General features: G+C 34.3%; 1 protein-coding gene across 42 annotated transcripts in view; it reads right to left on the reverse strand.

Moving 5' to 3' along the window:
• DGKB (diacylglycerol kinase beta) overlaps window positions 1-19,902 on the reverse strand; it is a 392,397-nt gene that overhangs the window by 229,914 nt on the left and 142,581 nt on the right. For 38 of the 42 annotated variants that reach the window (XR_013946810.1, XR_013946811.1, XR_013946812.1 and 35 more), the window contains 4 exons: window positions 18,218-18,316; window positions 8,509-8,541; window positions 4,734-4,850; window positions 205-278 (listed from right to left, as the gene is read on the reverse strand). Coding sequence is in view for 37 of the 42 variants with exons in the window: in XM_080580909.1 (XP_080437035.1) it covers window positions 205-278; window positions 4,734-4,850; window positions 8,509-8,541; window positions 18,218-18,316 (323 nt within the window). In the remaining 5 variants the exon portion in view is untranslated. The remainder of the gene's footprint in view (window positions 1-204; window positions 279-4,733; window positions 4,851-8,508; window positions 8,542-18,217; window positions 18,317-19,902) is intronic. The other 4 variants (XM_080580918.1, XM_080580922.1, XM_080580921.1 and 1 more) reach the window with 1 other exon arrangement.

Below are 19,902 nucleotides of genomic sequence, written 5' to 3' on the forward strand. Positions count from 1 at the left end.
ATTCTAGTTTTTAACAATAGAATTTATAACTGCATGCTAGTTTTGTACCTCTTATAAACAGGGCAATGGGATGTCAAAATGTGAGGCATAACAGAATAAAATAACGGAATAAAACTCCTATTTTGGATTTCTTTTTATACATAAAACTTAAAAAATCATTTTCAAACATATGACATAAATCAAATGAGAGAGAATTAGCCTTACCTTTCTCCTTGTTTCCCACCACTTTTAGGATTGACAAAAACTAAAAGTGGATGAGTGCCTGGAACTGGAGTGATCTAAAAGAGGAATAACACAGCCACTCATTAATGCCATGTATCATTCTTTTTTTCTTTTTTTTTTTTCTTTTTTTAAATCTATAGTAGACAGAAAATTAAACGCTTAATGCAAACTCTATGTTATGCTGTATAATCTATTTGGAAGAATACGATTTGCAATATTCCTAACTTTCTTAATTTGCCACAAATTACAAGTGTGATATATATGTATATATATATGTACATATATATATATACACACATATTTAATGCTAGCTGTCTGTCTTATAGCTGTAATGCCATTTTAACCTGTAACTCCATTGAAACCAATACTGATATGTAGGTTATATCCATCAACAGAGAAGAAAACTTCAAATGCAAGACATACATTATTGATTCTGAAAAAAAGAATAATTTCCTGGAGGGAAGCCATGAAGAAATTGTATTTTGTAGTGAGAAGAAGAAATAATGCTATACTACTCTAAACATGAAATACTGCAACATGAAATCTTAAACCCAATACTTTTTTTATTATTATTTTAACAAATGACAGAAACTGCAATATTTGACATGATATGAATTCACACATCTTTAAAAATATATCAAACATAATAATAATCAGTTCCTTTAAAAAGCTCAGAAAGCCGGAAAACTTAAAAAGGAAAGAAGATGACAAAATGTGAAGGAAGGACAAAGATTTAAAAACTAGCACCTTCCTTAAAAGTAATAATAATAATTTCAGATTGCTGTAAGACATGGGTGTTCACTGACATTGCTCCAGACTTTGAAGAATGTAAGAAACTTACAGCAGATTAAGATCTCTCTCTAGCATTTGCTTTTTAAAAAATAGTTAGATTATTCATACAAACGAAAATAATACAAGAATGTTTAAAAGCATGCTAAAAAGCACACTAAAAGTTTAAAGTCAACATCTCTAAAGTCACACACTAACAGCTTCAGAGATGATAAAGCTTAGACTGTCTCTGCTTCAAAATGATTTATTGAAAGTTCTTGCACCGAATCCATATTCGTAATTCCTGAAACAACAGAATCTTTTCAACTGAAGATTTCACAAAACATAATTTAAGGCAGCAGCAAAAAACATGTTATCTGAGTCCTATAGGCATCCTATAAGCATAGGCATATAGTCCTAACAAGCACCTGAAAGAAATTTTCTTCTAGTAGCACTAGAATTTCAGCATTACCGTGTGGACTCCATCCATAACTTCATAAACAACTGATCCTATTCAGATCATATATACATCAAGTAATAAGGAAAAATTCCAGCAAACTCTGGAATTAAACCTAACATAAAACCAAGCCCGCACCACATTCTGTCACAGTATACTGTTTCAGTACATTTGTGTATGTTGAAACATATATCAAGTTGCAGGATATAGTGAAATTTGTCACATATTTAATTTTTATCTACTGTTTTAATCAATTTTAGTTATTTAGCCAATTCCCATGATGTTTGTTCCTGTGAACTAAGTGTAAACCAATGGTGCTCATTGTGACAGAGATGGAGTACCTACTGAAATCCCTCAGGACGCAGGTTAATTAATGAGACTCATCCTAAGGTTATACATGATCTATTACTTCCTCTAATTAGAAATAATAATCCTGATCATTATGCTGGTTAGTTAGAAAGAAGTAAGATGAATGGGTTTAACTATGATTAATTGTCTTTAAGTTGTGCAGATCTCCACTGCCACTAAGTTAATCTGCTCATTGCTGCTTGATAGAAGGAAGGTTTGGTCATGATATTTTCTCAATGAAAACTAAAAAATGAATTTCTCTCTCTTCTATATCTTTTATTTCAAAACTTTATCATATTAAAACAAGTAGGTTTAGGACCATCCTATATCCATCTATCTATCTATTTATCTATCTACCTAATCTAATAGTTTGTTTTCAATTCCAAAATAATGTCTCTTTCAATTATTTTTTTACAGCTCTTCTAAACTACTTTTCTAAATAATGTAGACTTTTCCATATAATACACAACACAACTAAAGATTTAGATTAAATTGTAACATTTTCAGGTCTTAATTTATCATGACTTAAAGACAATCTCTATGAAGTTATGAGACAACTGACTTAAAGTTTTTGGGAACATCTGTGGAAAAAAAAAAGTTTACGGACAAATTAGACAAATTATATCAAATTATATACAGCTTCACCGTATTTAAAACAGAGGTTTTACAGGGGTAGTACAAGGATTTGTTAGGTATCTTGAAAAAGGTTCCAAATTATTTTTCTTAGAAATTACTGAAGATCATGTGAAAATGAGAACATGCTTGCAAAATCAAATTGCTTACTATAGGATTATAGCAGTATGCTTTGCCCAGCTATGGAAGAATTAGAGTAGCATACTTTTATCAGCTACAGAAACTTTTTTTGCTCCAGACAACCTTTAGGAAAAATACTAACAGTAATTGTCAATTGTATTTATGGAGTCTTACATCATTGTGGAAGATGTCCCTGAATTATACAATCTGTGAGCGAAGAAAACTTCAACAGTTTCACTGATCTCAGCCTTTCACTGTGGTATCCTCCGGGATCCAATCAGCCTTTACAATGACCAGGCTTATCATTACTGATACCAATCAAAAATTTAATACTTGGTGATAAGATGGATTCTTACTACTCCTTATAAATCTTATTTAACAAAGACTACAGTAAAATCAGCAAATTAAAGACACCTTTGCAGAATTATTTCTGAAGTTACCACTATGACAGTATTATACTGTGCAATATTTTATAGATTACAAAAAAATACCAAGCACTCCAGAAAACACCTCAAATCCATTCAATTATCATTACCTTCTTAGTCCTCACTCTATCTTTATCTCCTTCACAAAGAATAATAAACAAAAACAATAATGAATCCTAAGCTTTGCATTCATCATGGAAAGAGAAGATGGAATACAAATTTTGGCTCACAGAAACAAGATTAAAGTACATCTCATGCCTGAAAGCAGTTTTTAATAACTTCATGTTGTGTGTGAAAGAGTCAGTGGTGGTAAGAAATTACTATTCTGAACAAACCAGGCACTGTATTCCAGGTACTGTATCCCATGAGTGTGAAATAGAGACCTGGATATCCCTGAAAACGTTCTGTGACCATAAGCTATCAAATGCAGGGGGTAGAAACAAAATTCATGATGATACATGGTGCTGCTACCAAAATGAGATTCCAAAGATGACCTAGAGCAGTTGTGTTCACTGGAAGTGCAAAGATATCAACCAAGAGTTAGAAAATTCTGTGTGCTTCCTCTAGCACCATTTTATTTGAACAACTACTTGCACTGTGTCTGATTAGACAGACCTTAAGTATTCTGTTAATACATACTCTGCCCCTTTTGCTTCATGCTCTATCTGTCCTAAATAATGTGAACAGTAATGCAGCCTGTGAGGATGGCAGGTATTTGAAGAGAGCCTTGAGAGCCATGGATAATAACAAACATAATATCATAGGAGGCTATAAATGTGACTGCATAAGTTTTAGTGTTTACTTGTTGTTGGTTTTTTTTTTTTTTGAGTTGTCATACGAAGAATGTTTCACTAATCTAAAAAGATGAAACAATAAAATATGTCTTTCTATTCAGACACAACAAGCAGACACAATAAGGTATATAATGAAAGGTTATAAGTTATTCAGCATTTGATCTATGATAATGAGATCACCTTTTACATTTTACTGAACCTCAATTGTAGCACATCAGAAGATAGACAGAACAGTCAAATAGGTATAATAAATGATTATTACATTGTTAACATAATGATCATTTAACTCCTGAGGAAATCAAGAAGAGGCATCACATACATGAAAGTTGACTTTACTCAAAACTACTCGTATCTCAAGGGAAAGAAGTCAAGCAATTCAGGCAGTGCTTCTGGTAAACCTGTAAGTAACCTCCTGACAATAACATTGGCTTATCAATCACACATGATTTTTCCTTCCAAATAGAAGAGTCTTTGATTTTTATTCTAGATATATTACTAGTACCAAACTACTGAACCAAACTTGGCTTTCTCAACCTTTTATTTTGATGTGCAAAATACCATACTTTGAAATACCTGGATGAATAACATCCTTGAAATTTAATCTATCCATCTGTTCGTTAAAAGGTCCAAATGAGAAGAGTCAACACTAATCAAGCCATAGACCGAAATTTATAATGTGAATTCACACAATGTTTCATGATAAATACTGAAAACATCAAGCTTAGCTTCACCCACAATACAAGTGTTTTAGAGCTATTTTGCACTCCCCTTTTAACATCCCAGGAATTCCTATCAACCACACAAAAAACAGAGGATTTACGTAGAAACAAGAATTTACCTTATTCTTATATTTTTAATATATAATACTGCAATAGTAGAGGAATGAATGTATAGGAAAAAGATTGTTCACTCTACTGTTGCCGTCATATACATATCTTCTTAAAATTAAAATAACAATAATCACACCTGAAGACCTTGTCCATCTACGGTGACGGAATTTGCTCTTTGCATTTTGTTTCGTTCTCCCAGTTTGTTCATTTGCTGGGGACAACCCTTCTCTTTTTTCACTGTTGCCTGTCTTTCCTTCAGGAAAAAAAATAGGAAGAAAAAAAAAAAAAAGAGAGAAAGAAAATGGAACATTTTAACACATTATATAACTCTATTCAACTGTAACTAAGACTGTTCCTCTATAGAGGTTGTTTTTTGACTAGAGAGCAATGTCAGATTCTGCTTTAATGAAAACGAGATCTCAGTCAAGTTACTACACAATGTCTGTCCACTTCACATAACATCTATCTATGTGCCTGGACATTCCACAATGACTAGGCAGCAGATGGATGAAAGTGTGCAGCCACAATACAAATTAATGTGATGTGAAGATAATCTGACATTACCAGGTCCAGGTTGGCATTCTGAAAACTGGAAAGCCAATCATATTTAATAGTTTAACAAGCATAGTGATAACGGATCAGTAATTTTTCAAAATCTCTTCCCAATTGCTAGCAAAGGTTAGATGCTTTAAGAGTACTTTACCGCTTATGGAAAAATATACTTGTTCTAAATGTACCATAGTCATTTGACTGTCTTTAAGAGTTTGAACTTTAAAGCAGCTTTTTATAAAACACATGTTTTGTATCAGAAATAAATCAGTGGAAGTTCTAATTCTACATCAGATTCTAAGCAACTGGCAACTTTTGATGCTGATACACAGCAGATGAAAGATGAAAGCTCAGAAGTATGTTGTTGTAATCATAATTTCAATTGTTGTCAGGTCATTTCAGAAAACTCTGAAAACAAAACAAAGCAAACAAACAAACAATTGCCCTTGCTCTTTGTATCTCATTTCTCCTATTTATAAACTGCTCCCAGCATGTCCTTTCAGCTTGTCCAAAAATGCACCATGCATTAAGACAGCAGATGTTTGTCAAATAGAATCAGCAAACCCAATCCTGACTGCACTCCAGTCACTTTCCTCACTTCTCAAGTGCAAGGAGGTTTTAAACTAGTCAGGGGATAGGGTTGCGACACTAAAATGGAACATGAAGGGCACTGTTTCACCCCCTGCAATTGTACCCGGTCCATAGTTCATTAAATGTTACCATTTACATTCCACACCAGGCCAAATCCACCTCTGTGGTACCTCTGATAAAACCTAAGGGATTGCATAAGCAATTAATCCATGCCACTCTTTCTGCAGCAGTTTCAACTGGTTAAGAAACACTGTAACAGATTCCCTGGGAGGAATGGAATAACTCTCAGTTTAATACAGTGCCTTTCTAGCATCACCATAGCACAGATGTGGGCCATCACTGTTTTTATATCATCTTTGATTTCCTTAAATTTGGAAAACAACCCCGCTTCAATCTAGTCCTGATGCAAATAGTGGTCCAAGTCATCCCTGTCTGCTTTGGGTAGCAAATAAGGTGCTTTGCAGAACTTTGGCAATCTAATCACATTGTTTATAAAAGGACTGAAAAACTTATGTCACAGGAAAAAAAAAATACTTCCTAAGAGGTTAGTTAACTGAACACTTGGATGTTTTCAATAACTTGACCATTTCAAAAGAAAGTCCAAGCATATAGACTACAATATTATTGCTTTAAAAAGAAAACAGTAGAAGCAACTAAAGCAACACATCTCAGCCCTAACCTTCAAAACTACCTAAGAAATCAGCAACCCTGCATTTATTTGTTTGATGATTATTAAAAAATAACTAGGACAAGACATCCATACCGAATAATGTTTGTGAACTAACACAAACATTTGTGTTAATTCACAAACATTAATGCACAATGATATTGGTTAGTGCCAATAGTCTGAGGACAGACAGTATGAAACTCCAGTGTGAAGGAAGCTTTATAACTCACTACATATGTAAAAGGTAGATTTGGGGTTTCAAACAATTTTGTGACTAACTACTCTTAAAAGTCAAGACATTTTAGATAAAGTGAGTATATAGTGTTAAACATAATTTAATATTACTTGAAGTTATATGGCCAAAACTCTCTCTTGTGTATTACAAAATATTCAGAAACCAAATCATACACCAGTAATGCAGACACATGGCTAGTACAAAACCATGATTCATAACAAAAATAATATAGATGGAGAGAGGGCTTTAAAAAGTCTAGATAAATGTTAAGCTAAAAACAAAAAAACAAACAAACAAAAAAACATATTTGTGACAGTTCAAAGAAAAAGATAACAGAAAGAAGCAGAAAACACCATTCAAGAGAGACCTTATAAAGGGTGGCACCAAAAACTGTCTTTAACTTAGAGGAAATGTATTTACACCTTGCTGAGAACTGTCTCTCCATAAAGGATGCCAATGACCAATACTGCTGTTATCCATCATTAATGAGCAAAATCTAGTAAAAATTACCTCAAAAAAATTTTTTGTCAGGATGCCTTACACTATTTATATCACCTGTCCCATAAGCAAAACAATTGCTTGCCATACAGACCAAGACAGTTTCTCTTAAGCAGTGACTATGAAAAATTAGGCCATACACCTTACACAATATAAAGAAAAACATATTCATGATATATAATTCTCTGGAGAGTTATAAAAAATTAGATATGGATATTTGGTGTCATTATCCATGAAGGTCTACTTTCCAAAGAGAGCAAAAATAGTATTTCCTATCACCTCTCTCTTTTTACATATGATACCACAACATATGACACCATGTAGACTAAGTGCTCTCAGATTTCTGAGATATTCTAGATTTCCTAGTTACAGATCCCACATGTTTAGATGTGTCACACTAGTGAGGATCTGACTTCTAACTTATATGAAATAATACAATACTGTACAACCTGACTCTATAAAGTATTTCTATTAATGGAACACAAAAAGATTTCCAGTTCCATTAAAAATACTCTTTTAAATTATCTTGTACTGATACTGTGTTTTATATATGAAATAGAAATATGGCTTTCTCATCCACCTGCACATAACTGAGTAACTTTCAGAAACTACATTATTAAGATATCCAAGGCTGTCAGGAATTAAACAGTGTAATTTTCTTATGAGATGATAACAGTTTAATAAAATCATATCTGGACAATATACCACAAGTTCTAGCAATGTTAAGACAAATTTGACATGCATGGAATAAATGGTTTTACAAATGCAAAAATTTATTTTTCAAGGTAAGAAATGTTTACACAACAATTATGCTGTATTTAATATCTTTTTTTTTTTTAAATCAAAGCGTACAAAATGATTATGTGTTTGTGAATCATTTTGTTTAGAGAACATGCATGAGGTTGATAGAGATACTGAATACAGCATTTTAAAAGCTATTGTACATTTTGATGGCTCAAAGAATTACACTTTTCTGTTCTTCTGGTATATGCCAGAGCACATACCTTTCAAAGTAGTATTTACCACAACACCAATCTTTTCCACCCATTTTTCCACCTCTCATGCCCTCATTTCTTCTCTTGAACTCTCACTTTGAAGTCACTATCTATTAACTGAGAGGAAGGAGTTTCTACCATTCAGAACTGCTCCAGAGATCACTGTCAGCTAAGACATCTATCCAATGATCTATCCAATTTTCATCCAAATAAGAATTAAAGAATTAATAAATGAAATATGGCCTTTCAAATGACAACACAGAACACCATGTCTAGATTTTTAGTTCAGCCCCAAAATGCACTGTTTAGCAAGAATAATGTACAGTATTATGATCTGTTAGTACTCGTGCCCACATGGATTCCTCCCATTACGCACCTCAGGGAGCAAACCTCCTAAAGTAGGTAGCGTCTGTTGGAAAAAGAGAATGTTAGACTGAAATACTGAACAGCTGGGATGGCAAAGGGCATGGTGAGAACTCTTGCAAGGAATGTTACCTTGCAGCAGTTGTACTCAACAACAAATGTACACAGTGGTTTTCTCTCTCCTTCTCCACCCCCCCCGCCCCCCCCACACACACATTTGCACAACCATAATCCCCCAGTGTTTTGGCTGTCATATTATGTAATTCATATTAATGGAATAATGTGTGGGATCATTTTATCAGCAGCTGAAAATATTAGAAAACCTCAGGTTTAAGAGTACTCCCTAAGTACCAAGCATCTTATTTTATTGTATGAAAGAATTATATTCTGAAGAATATACTATGTTCTTTCATATAGTAAAATGAGATGCTTGGTAGTTGGAGAGCACTCATAATCTACTAAGTCTTTGAATCCTCATTCAAAGTAAGGAATCTTATTTAAAAAGCTTTCTTCTGCTACAGTGGACAAACTACACAACATTCATCCTCAAATAGTATTTCAACCCTTTTTTTGCATACACAGTTACAATCCTTACACAAAAGTGAGATTTAGAAATATCATATTCATGAAAAAACAGATCAACAGCAACTCATCGCTTACTAAGTAGCAATATGCTTGCATTTTAAAAGCTGACATGGAATCCATTTCCTATGCAGCAAAAATTGCTTTTTTTCACCTTGTCTTTTATTCAATTTGTATGAATCTGTATTTTCTTAATTGTTTTGAACACAACTGAGATTTATTTAAAACATATTTTTTAAGAATTTATACACTAAGAAGAATTGTAAAACCCTTACTAAATAGTTAGTATCATTAAAGAATTTGTCAAGTAATTACTGAAAATTCTAGATGACTTCTGTATAATTACCTCTTTTATACCATATGCCTATGGATAAGACATATACTCAAAACTCCAAATCTGGAGTGGGGGTGCAAAAGACATATTGATCAGGAGAATCTAGTCATGGCAGATCAGATGGAATCCATAGAATCCCATGCAAAGGTATCCTCAAATATATGCAGGAAGAAGATCATGGAAGTTTAAATATGTAACTTGAATACAAAACTGAAGTTCAGTGGTTTTTAAAGAAATTGGAGGAAGGTGAGGTTGATCTTTTTAAAAGTTTGCTCCATGATTCCTAGGAACTACTTTGTTTAAAGACCTGGGTTTCTCCAAGGGATACAAAAATTCTCCTTTAGTACGCAATGAAATATTAGATCAAATACTCCTAGACTGTCATTTTGTAAACCTATGTTGTATTCAAGAACCTGTTTAAAAAAATTCCATTCCATGTAATTTCTGTCCATATTTACACAATACCTGAAAAGAATCAAAGAGTCAGACAACCTGAAAACTAGAGAAAAACAACAAAAACAACATAAAACCTTAACAAACAAACAAAAAACCTGGAGAGCAATCATATCTATGATTTAGATGGAACTATGATTCAGATGTGCTAAAATAGTTACTTTATAAAATTATCACTGCATTTCCAGCTCTAACCATGTGTATACACTGATCGGCAGGTTCAATATTAGGACACCATAGCATGATGCCTTGAAAGCTCACAGAGGTGCAGCTTTACATCCAAGGGCTAAAAGTATTCCTGTGGACAAGATTAGTGACCTACTCACTACCAAGAATAACTGTCCAGTGAGCTGCACATGCCTGAATTATAAAGGAAATATAAGAACTTCCAATTTACCTGAGAGCCATGGTAAGAAACATTTGCTATTAAATATATATATATATATATATATGTGTCAGTCAGAAGGAGGTATCTTGTCACTCATAATACTGATACCAAAAACATGTGAAAAAGGACAATGCTATAATATATAATGCAGACTGTTATTTGAGAATACTCTCTAAAATAATTCTCTTGACAAAAAACAAGACTGCTTTGAACATGGAATCATTACATGGTGAGTTTATATACATTATGTTGCTTGCTTAATATATCTTAAATATGTAAAAATCACACAGAAAAATCACTATCGAGTACTTGTTATTTAGCATGTTGGCCTCAGTTTATTTAGTTGGTTGAAGATATCTTGCCTTATATTTTGCACCTGTTAAATATTAGCATCAATGTTCCCCAGCATTAGGACCAAGACTTATCATTTAACCTGCAACCTAAGATAAACTTGGACTATAGTAAGCAATTACATACACTGTCAAAGAAAGACAAAAGAGCTGCAAAACTATTTTAAAAATATACATACAAGTGCAAAGTCCTGCACCTGGCTTGGGGCAACCCCAAACATTAATACGGGGCAATGAGTGGATAAAGTGCAGCACTTTGAGAAGAATCTGGGGATACTGATGGATGAAAAACTGAACATGAGCCAGTAATGTGCACTTGCAGACCAGAAAGCCAATCAAGGGGTTGTGGGCTGCATCAAAAGAAGCATGGCCAGCAGATCGAGGGAGGTGATTCTTCCCCTCTGCTCCATTCTTGTGAGATCCTGCCTGGAGTACTGCATTCAGCTCTGGGGCCCCCAGCACAAGAAAAAACTATTAGAGTCTTTGATAGGGGGTTTAGGGATAGGACAAGGAGTAATGGCTTTAAACTAAAAGAAGGTAGGTTTAAATTAGATGTTAGGAAGAAGTTCTTTACTCAGAGAGTGGTGAGGCACTGGCACAGGTTGCCCAGAGAAGCTGTGGATGCCCCATCCCTGGAAGTGTTCAAGGCCACGTTGGATGGGGTTTTGAGCAACCTGGTCTAGTGGAAGGTGTCCTGCCCATGGCAGTGGGGTTGGAATTAGATGACCTTTAAGGTCCCTTTCAACCCAGACCATTTAGGATTGTATATGTTTCTCAGTGTGTGGAAATCTGGCTAATGAATATTAGGTAAAGGCACAACAATTAAAACAGATTTAAAAAAAAATGGTTTTTTTTTTTTTTCCTTTTCAGATGCATATGATATTGCAGATTCAGTTCTCTGCAAATCTAAAACAGACTTGAAATATAATGGTGTGCTTATATACACTAAAAGCTTTTTCATTTCTTTGAAGTCAGAAGGAAATTAATAATTGCCCTGGAGGAAAATGTATCTTCCTAACTAATTATCTGTTTGGCAAACACAGTTCAATGTTAAAATAATAAGATGCTGATAAACTGAAATGGCAGCCATTCAATCATTTTAAGTTATATCTAGTTGCCGGCCCACAACTCATCACTACTGTCTGTCCCTAAGGTTATTCCTTACTCTCTCTCCTATTAGACTTCCATACACCCTTGCCTACACAGAATAGTTTGGGTTGGAAGAACCTTAAAGATTATTGTGTTCCACCCCGCCCTGCCACAGGCAGGGACACCTCCCACTAGACCAGGTTGCTCAGAGCCCCATCCAGCCTGGCCTTGAACACTTCCAGGGATGGGGCATCTACACCTTCTCTGGGCAGCCTGTTCCAGTGCCTCACCACTACTTTATAGTGAAAAATTTCTTCCTTATATCTAATCTAAACTTACTCTCTTTTAGTTTAGTTTCTTGCCTTATCACTACAATCCCTGACAAAGAATCCCTCCCCAGCTTTTCTGTAGGCCTCCTTTAGGTATTGGAAGGCCGCTATAAGGTCTCCCCAGAGCCTTCTCTACTCTAGGCTGAACAACTTCAAGTCCCTCAGCCTGTCTTCATAGGAGAGGTGCTCCAGCCCGCTCTTCATCTTTGTGGCCCCTCTGGACTCGCTCCAACAGGTCTATGTCCTTCTTGTGCTCGGGAGCCTAGAGCGGAATGCAGTACTGCAGGTGGTACTGCAAGTGGGGTCTCATAAGAGTAGAGAGGGAGAATCACCTCCCTCGACTTGCTGACCATCCTTCCTTTGATTCAGCCCAGGATAGGGTTGGCTTTCTGGGCTGCAAACACACACTGCCAGCTCATGCTGAGCTTCTCCATCAACCACAAACCCCAGGTCCTTCTCCTCAGGGCTGCTCTCAATCCATTCGCTGCCCAGCCTGTATTTGTGCTTGGGTCTGCCCCGACCCAGTTACAGGACATTGCACTCAGATTTGTGGAACTTCATGAACTTCATATATATTGAAATAACTGGTTTTGTGGTATCTAACAGCTTAATGCTTATGTTTCTGAACTCAGCTTCAAAGAATCTGGTTGCTCATAAACACGCTACACTGACTTTTCGCACTCCATGTTAAGCTTGGATTCAACTGAGTTAAAACTGATCTCTACTATAACAAAAACAAACGAATCATTTTGCAATTAAAAAACCTGTAAGAATCATAGAATGGCTCATATTGGAAGGGACCTTAAAGATCATCTAACTTCAGTCCCCCTGCTATAGACAGGGGTGCCACCCACTAGATCAGGTTGGCCAAGGCTCCATCCAGCCTGGCCTTTAAAACCTCCAAGGATGGGGCATCCACAACTTTTGGGGTTAAGACGGGTTAAGAAGGCACATTCTTCAACCAACAACTGCTAATTCCCTTTTGCTCTCTCTGCATCTCTGCTTTCCTATGTAACATTTACCTATCTCACAGGAAATATAATACTAATACTAAATATAAATAATAATACTAAAATGTATGATCAGACATGGAAAAATTATTGATTTAATTACAATTACAATTTAATTGCAATTATAGTGCATGCACAAGCTATTTAGTCTCTCTGAATACTGCTAGGGAAAGAAATTCTTGTACAAAATTTTCAGCTTTAAATCTGTATTAGTTTTTGCCAGCATCTCAACATGTTTGCTATATTTATACAATATCACAGAAATTTGAAGCTACTGATTGAAATGTATATTGTTTAGTTGCACAAGGAATACTGCTTAGCTAAAACATGTCATCTGTTGTGTATATTGTTTTATGTGCCTAAATAGAACTAGTTATAACCAAAAGACTTTTTGAACTTTTATGTTCTTGTACAATGAAATGCTAAAACCCAACCCAAATCAAATAAACCAAAATGTACAACTAATTATGTTTTAAAATAAGAGGTCAAGTGAATTCTACTTACGATGGTATTTTAAATTTGGATGTGTATAAATAAATTTACTCTATGATATACAAAGTTATTTTACATATAAAATCTATGCTTATATGATTTTGTCCTAAAACATTTTTAGCATTTTCACTGGACAAAAGAAAAAATTAATTAATTTATAAAAGAAAAGGTACAAAGGGAGTTGTTCCAAACTTTTTATCATGATGACCAATATCTTCCAGAGTGCTGAAAAATGAAGTTGAAAATCAAACACAAAGAATTACATCCAATTTCAAATTTAATTTTGTTCACTTCTTGCCTTCTATATTCCACCAGACCCACCCCCCCCTTTGAAATAAACTGGTTACTATGGAGACAGTGGTAACTGCCATATAGTACTGCTCACACTGTATTCAGGGTACCTTACGTTTTACAATTTATCCCATTACTTCCTTTTTTTCCCCCCACAATTAACAGTTTTAATTATAGTTTACAAAACCAATGTTAGAAATCTAGTAAAAAAACTTCATTCTAGAACTCACGTTAATGATAAGAGAATCAAAATCATCATATATTATTAAATATGTAAACATCTATTAAATAGTAGGATTTTATTGGTTGATTTGTCATTATATCTATTTTGCTTGGAAATAGAAAAATCTAATTACTTTTCTACAAACATAAATAAGAATTAGAACATCTTATGTGTTCATCAATAAATGGAGTAAAGTAAAGGATGGCATGAAATGAATAAGGCAAAAGGTATGGCAGCATTTTTCCCTTTCAGCTTTAAAGGGGGGGAGGGGGGGGGGGGGGAGAAAGGGATGAGCTGTATCATAAGGAGAGACCAACATTTTTTCTTCACTACTCACTCATCTCATTCCAATACCCAGTTTTTAACATGGTTATGATCTAATTCTGTACTCTTGGTAGGCTAGGATTCAATTGAGTTAAAGATTTTTAAACTCACTGCCAGTCAACCTTATCTTGAACTTTCATTATGTGCATGTAATTAATTGGGTCCAATGAACAATATCAGCACTGAGTTATAGACTTTTTCCCCCCACCATATAATTAGAATATAATTACCCACAGGATATCAGAATGATGCAAAACCTTTCCTCTAAATGTGCCCTCATTAGGAAACAAGTCTCAATGTACATTTATTCAATCAGTATGAATTAATTAAAATGTTACTGAAATAAAAGAGAGTAGCTTTAAAGTGTATCTGACATCTATTAAAAGACTATCACTTGAGATCCCCACACACAGTTTATAACAAAACTCATTTAACTCAAGCAAAAAACTTCGCTGTACATTCCTTATATACAGTAAACAAGAAAGTAAAAAGGACTAGTTTTAAAGTTCACAGACTACATTCCACTAAAACTTTTAAAGTACTGCAGTGAAATATGAGAAATCTTTATATGGTATTGACTCTAGATAGATGTGTGATTCTTTCACAATATACACAATATCTACTGCATGAGTTTCCCCATTATTTCTTGACTATGTTTATAGGGAAAAGAAATGCTATCCTCTGTGATATTAAGATAAAGAAAGACAATTTTTCTATTTATTTTTCACAGTTGCAGCAGTGGTTTTGGATATCTCTGAGTATTAGGAAGTGGAAAAAATGGACATTATTGCCCTGGACAACAAATTGCAGTTGAGAGGCCAGTTTCGTAACTCTGGTATAATATATGGTGCTGTTTTAGCTTTAATTTATGAAAAAAAAATAAAAATCCTTTCATGACAGCAGAAAGAATCTAAGACGTCACAAGAACTGAAAAAAAATGACACATGTTGGATGAGAAAGAGGTAAATATACCAATCTTCTTAGTTCCATAAAGAGATGGGAAGTGATTTTGCCTGTACTCTTGAAAGAAAACCTATGAGAAGACATCTTTGTCAGAGATGAACTTTGACAGTTTTTCAGAAGAAGTATGGACTTCCAAAGTTACAGATGAAAGGGAGGCCAAAGCTTTTGTGAGATCAAAGATACAAGATTTTTCCACGTGCCATATTGTCTTTCCCACAACTCCTTTAACTTCTATGGGAGTATACATCTTTTGTCTGGGATTGAGTTGATGTCTTCATAGTAGCTTGTATGGTGCTGCATTTTGCATTTGTTATAAAAACAGTGTTGGAACACCAATGTATTAGTTGTTGCTAAACAGTGTTTACACAGGATCAAGGCCTTTTCTGTTTCTCCCACTGTCATGCCAGTGAGTCGGACGAGCAGCACACAAAGCTAGGAGGGGACACAGCCAGGACAGATGACCCCAGCTGGCCAAAAATCTGTTTGATTTTTAAGTTAAGGCTTGTCTCCCTAAGCAACGCTTACATGTGATGAGCCCTGACTTCCTGGAAATGGCTTAACTTCCGCTTGCTGATGGGAAGTAGTGAATTCCTTGTTTTGCTGTACTTGCACATGTAGCTTTTGCTTTACCTGTTAAACTGTCTTTATCTCAACCCATGAGTTTTCTCACTTGCACCTTTCTGACTCTTCCCCATCTTGCCAGGGGGAGTGAGTGAGTGGCTGTGTGGAGCTTAGCTGACTGCCAGGGCTAAAACACAGCAGCGGAAAAGAGATATTTTCTTCTCTGATACCTCTAAGTACTCAAGGGTAAATGTGCTGTGAAAGGCACTGTAACATTGTGCCAGTATGGTAATCGGCTTTTTCTTGCCTTCTGCATAGAAGTAACATTGCGAGGTATTTTCAAGGTATATTATTGTTTAGATGATCATTGAAGCTAACTTTATGTCCTAGATGAAAAACTTCCACTGTCAGGTTTATGATTTGCTATGTCTTACCACATCATTTCTATTAACAGACACTCTTACTATTATATCTTTAGACAATTTCAGTGTCCATACATTCACTGTTTTGATTGCCATTAATGAAAGTGTTGGTTTCACATCTACATTTTTCAAAAGAAAACCCCTTAACAGAAAATGGGAGAAACTAATTAAAAAAATTACTGAGATAAACAACACGTACGCTGTAAGTAATCATTTTTAAGAGGAATTTTTTCACCGATGTATTATTTGTAACATGGGTATACTCAGGATTTTAATGCATTTTTGAAAAAAAGCTACTAGGTGAACAAAAATACTACAAAATTATAAAGTTCCCGTTAAATCACAGCAAAATGTATTTTCCGTTCTTAACAATATACAAACATAGTGCTGAAATAAATGTTTTATGTTACATTATTAGTATGGAATACTGAAACATGATTCTGATACAGGAAAACACATTTATTTCTGCTTATGCCTTCAAAATTTGCAGATAAGACTAATCTATTCAAGGATGATTTTGACTCTAGAGTGGTTTTATATATCCTCTAAACAACTTAACTAAACTTGTGAAATAAAAATCTTAATTCCTCTATACGTCTTCCTCTTCTGAAGAGGAAATGGAATTACACCAATATAATTGAAGATGAAATTTCATGCAGAGGTTTATTCAGTTTATAAGAATGGCAAACAATATATAACAATGAAACAAAAACTCCCAAATAGCAAAAACAGAATTTCTACATTTAAAGTATGACCTAAAATCCTGAAAATTAAATAATATAATGCAAAATGTAATCATCTGACAAACCTAACATTTTTGCAATTATTATTCAGAACATGACCAGCTAATATCAAAATGCCATTACAGATAAACCACATAACTACTCTTATGACTCTGCATAAATATGCAAAAATATTTCATAAATATTATAGCCAGCTTTCCATTGTTTTACTTTCACTGAGAGCAATGGAAGACTATCAGTTTACTCACGTTGAAGATCAAAGTCTAGCATTCATCCCTTAGCAGATTGACAAATGAACAGCCAAAAGTATTGTTCAGAAAAGAGATAATTTACAACAAACACAAATATTCTTATTAATCAGAAACAGCTTTAAGATTAGAAGGTAAAATTTCTCACTTTCTCACACTACCATAAATTATTCTTTAAGTCCTGAAATTTCTTACTTTTATTATAACATATATTTAAATTAAGAGGACCACACATCTGTTCTATTATATGATGATGCTATGATTTCATTAGTATATAACATCTGTTTTAATCTCTGATAACATAAATTAATTCCAAAGGTATCTTTCTCATGATAAGATGCTCAGCTCTTTTCAGTACCAACTACATATATAGAATGCATTTTTATTTTCATTGAATTGAGTTATTGTTTTTGCGGACAGATAAATTTACTGTCCACTACTGCAGAATAAAATATACCATAACATTGATGCATAGCTTACTGCAAGACCAGTGTCATCATTCTAGGTAACCTCCGGCTTAGATCAGAGACCTCAGCATTGCAGATATACAATATGCATCCCAAGCAAAAACTGTCCATAAGAATAACTTCATTATTCTGGGAAGTTGGATCTATAAAAGATGTAAAATGTAGAAGTGTTCTGCCTATACTGTTTCTGGTAAGTACAGTCTAAGTAATAAAACCTGAGTCAGCTTCAGTTATAATATGCCCTACAGAAAGTTCATTCTCACATGAAGGAAAAGGCAATACACAGAGGATAAAGCACTACTGTGCATGAACTAATCAGCCAGAATTACCCGTTGTGTTTAAGGTTCACAGTCCTGTGAATTTAACAAATCCTCTGGCAGTCAGTACCAGCATTGTCTCAGCCATTAATTACAACAGAAGATTACATCTGAAATAAACATATGGACAACTCACCAATACTACTGGGCAGATTGATGTGGGTGGTAAAATATGGTCCTTCAAAGGTCCACAGTCACATTCAGGTTTTAGATGTGAAGCACATTTATTATGCAACTATGGGAAGACAGAAAAAACAAAGATTCAACTTTGATATTTTACTACTATAGTCTGAGAAAATGCACATTCTGGAATGGAGTGAGTTTAGATATGCTAAATTAATCTATTACTAGAGTATTACAAGGAAAATGAAACACACTGCAGTGAAAAAACAAAACAAAACAAAACAAAACTCTTAGGATTGACAAAAGCTGTGAATTTATACTGAAGCAAAGAACAGTGGATCAAAATGCTTTCCGGTTTAGAAACTGCACATGTAGTCCAGCACACAAAATGAGAATTTTGCATGACAGTAAAGTAATATCAGCACAGTGCTTTCAGTGATCAAAAGTTTCAACTTCTTGCACTGAGTAAGTGACTTTCGTACTACTGCTAGTGGGTGACCTCAGGTAATTTTGGGCAGCCTTTGGCATTACTGGTAGAACTCTACTTCCCACCTGAAGCTTATAAACTCACCACTGATTTGATTATGATGCTGCAATATCTGTGAAAATATAGATGAAATATAAAAAATAATATACGAATACCTAAGAGCTTTAAGCTACTTTGGTCTTGTTTGAATCAATGTTCAATCTTCCATTGACTGCTGAAGAACCTAAATTACTCTCCTTTTTCTACTTCATTCCTAGCATTCATCTAGCTTTCATGAAAGCAATAAGAAGAGTTCTACACTGAGAATATGGAAAGAATATCCTCAAGTCTATGACTTGAAATGAAAATGAACTGAAATGACTGAAAAAGCATTGGCTTAGTTCTGTATTGATAAAAAGGCAGAAAGGGAAAGTATGTATAAACATAAAATGCCAAAAAATATTAATAATGATACACTTATTGAAATATTTTGCATTATCAATCAAGAGTTCCTATTGATATCTTAGGATTTAACTCAATTGGAACGTCTCTAAATCCAGCCACACAACACAAAGGCTCAGTTGTGTACCTAGATCATGCAAAACATTCACATTTATTGGTATACTTCATAATAGTATTAGAGATAGCCACAGTAAAATACAACTTCTTATTGTAAAACTTCATGAAAGTTTATTATTTCTTCATTGATCAAACGAACTGTGCATTAAGTCCTTCAGGTAACACATGCATTTATCTTAAGCATGAGTATTTTATCTTTTGAGAAGACAGGTATATTTGCATCAAATAAAAATAATACGGGTAATAAATACCATCAATTTTGAAGTAAAAATCCTACTTATCAAGTGATCTAACTGGTTTAATAGGTAGCACACAGCAACAGTTCAACAGGTTCAATAGCTGTTATACAATCTGTAGTTCAATAGCTGTATCTGTAGATCACATTTTTCCAATGACTGATTCACTTTTCCCTTAGATGATTTAACTATGCCAGTTGAACTCTACAAAAATTACAATAAAATGATACCAGTTGCTGATGTATAAAATTTACAAAGAACATATTACCGGTAAAGCTATCTGGTACAGTTAATGTTGACATAACATTTCTGAATTTTGAACTAAATGGCCCCTAATATTAGCCTTGTCCATATTCATTTATACTGCAAAGTTACCTTTTCAGGCAGTTACTTAGCAACAGAAAATAAAAGTCTAAC

This window comes from Anser brachyrhynchus (genome assembly GCF_964034855.1).
Source record: "Anser brachyrhynchus genome assembly, chromosome: 2".
NCBI classification, from domain to species: domain Eukaryota; kingdom Metazoa; phylum Chordata; class Aves; order Anseriformes; family Anatidae; genus Anser; species Anser brachyrhynchus.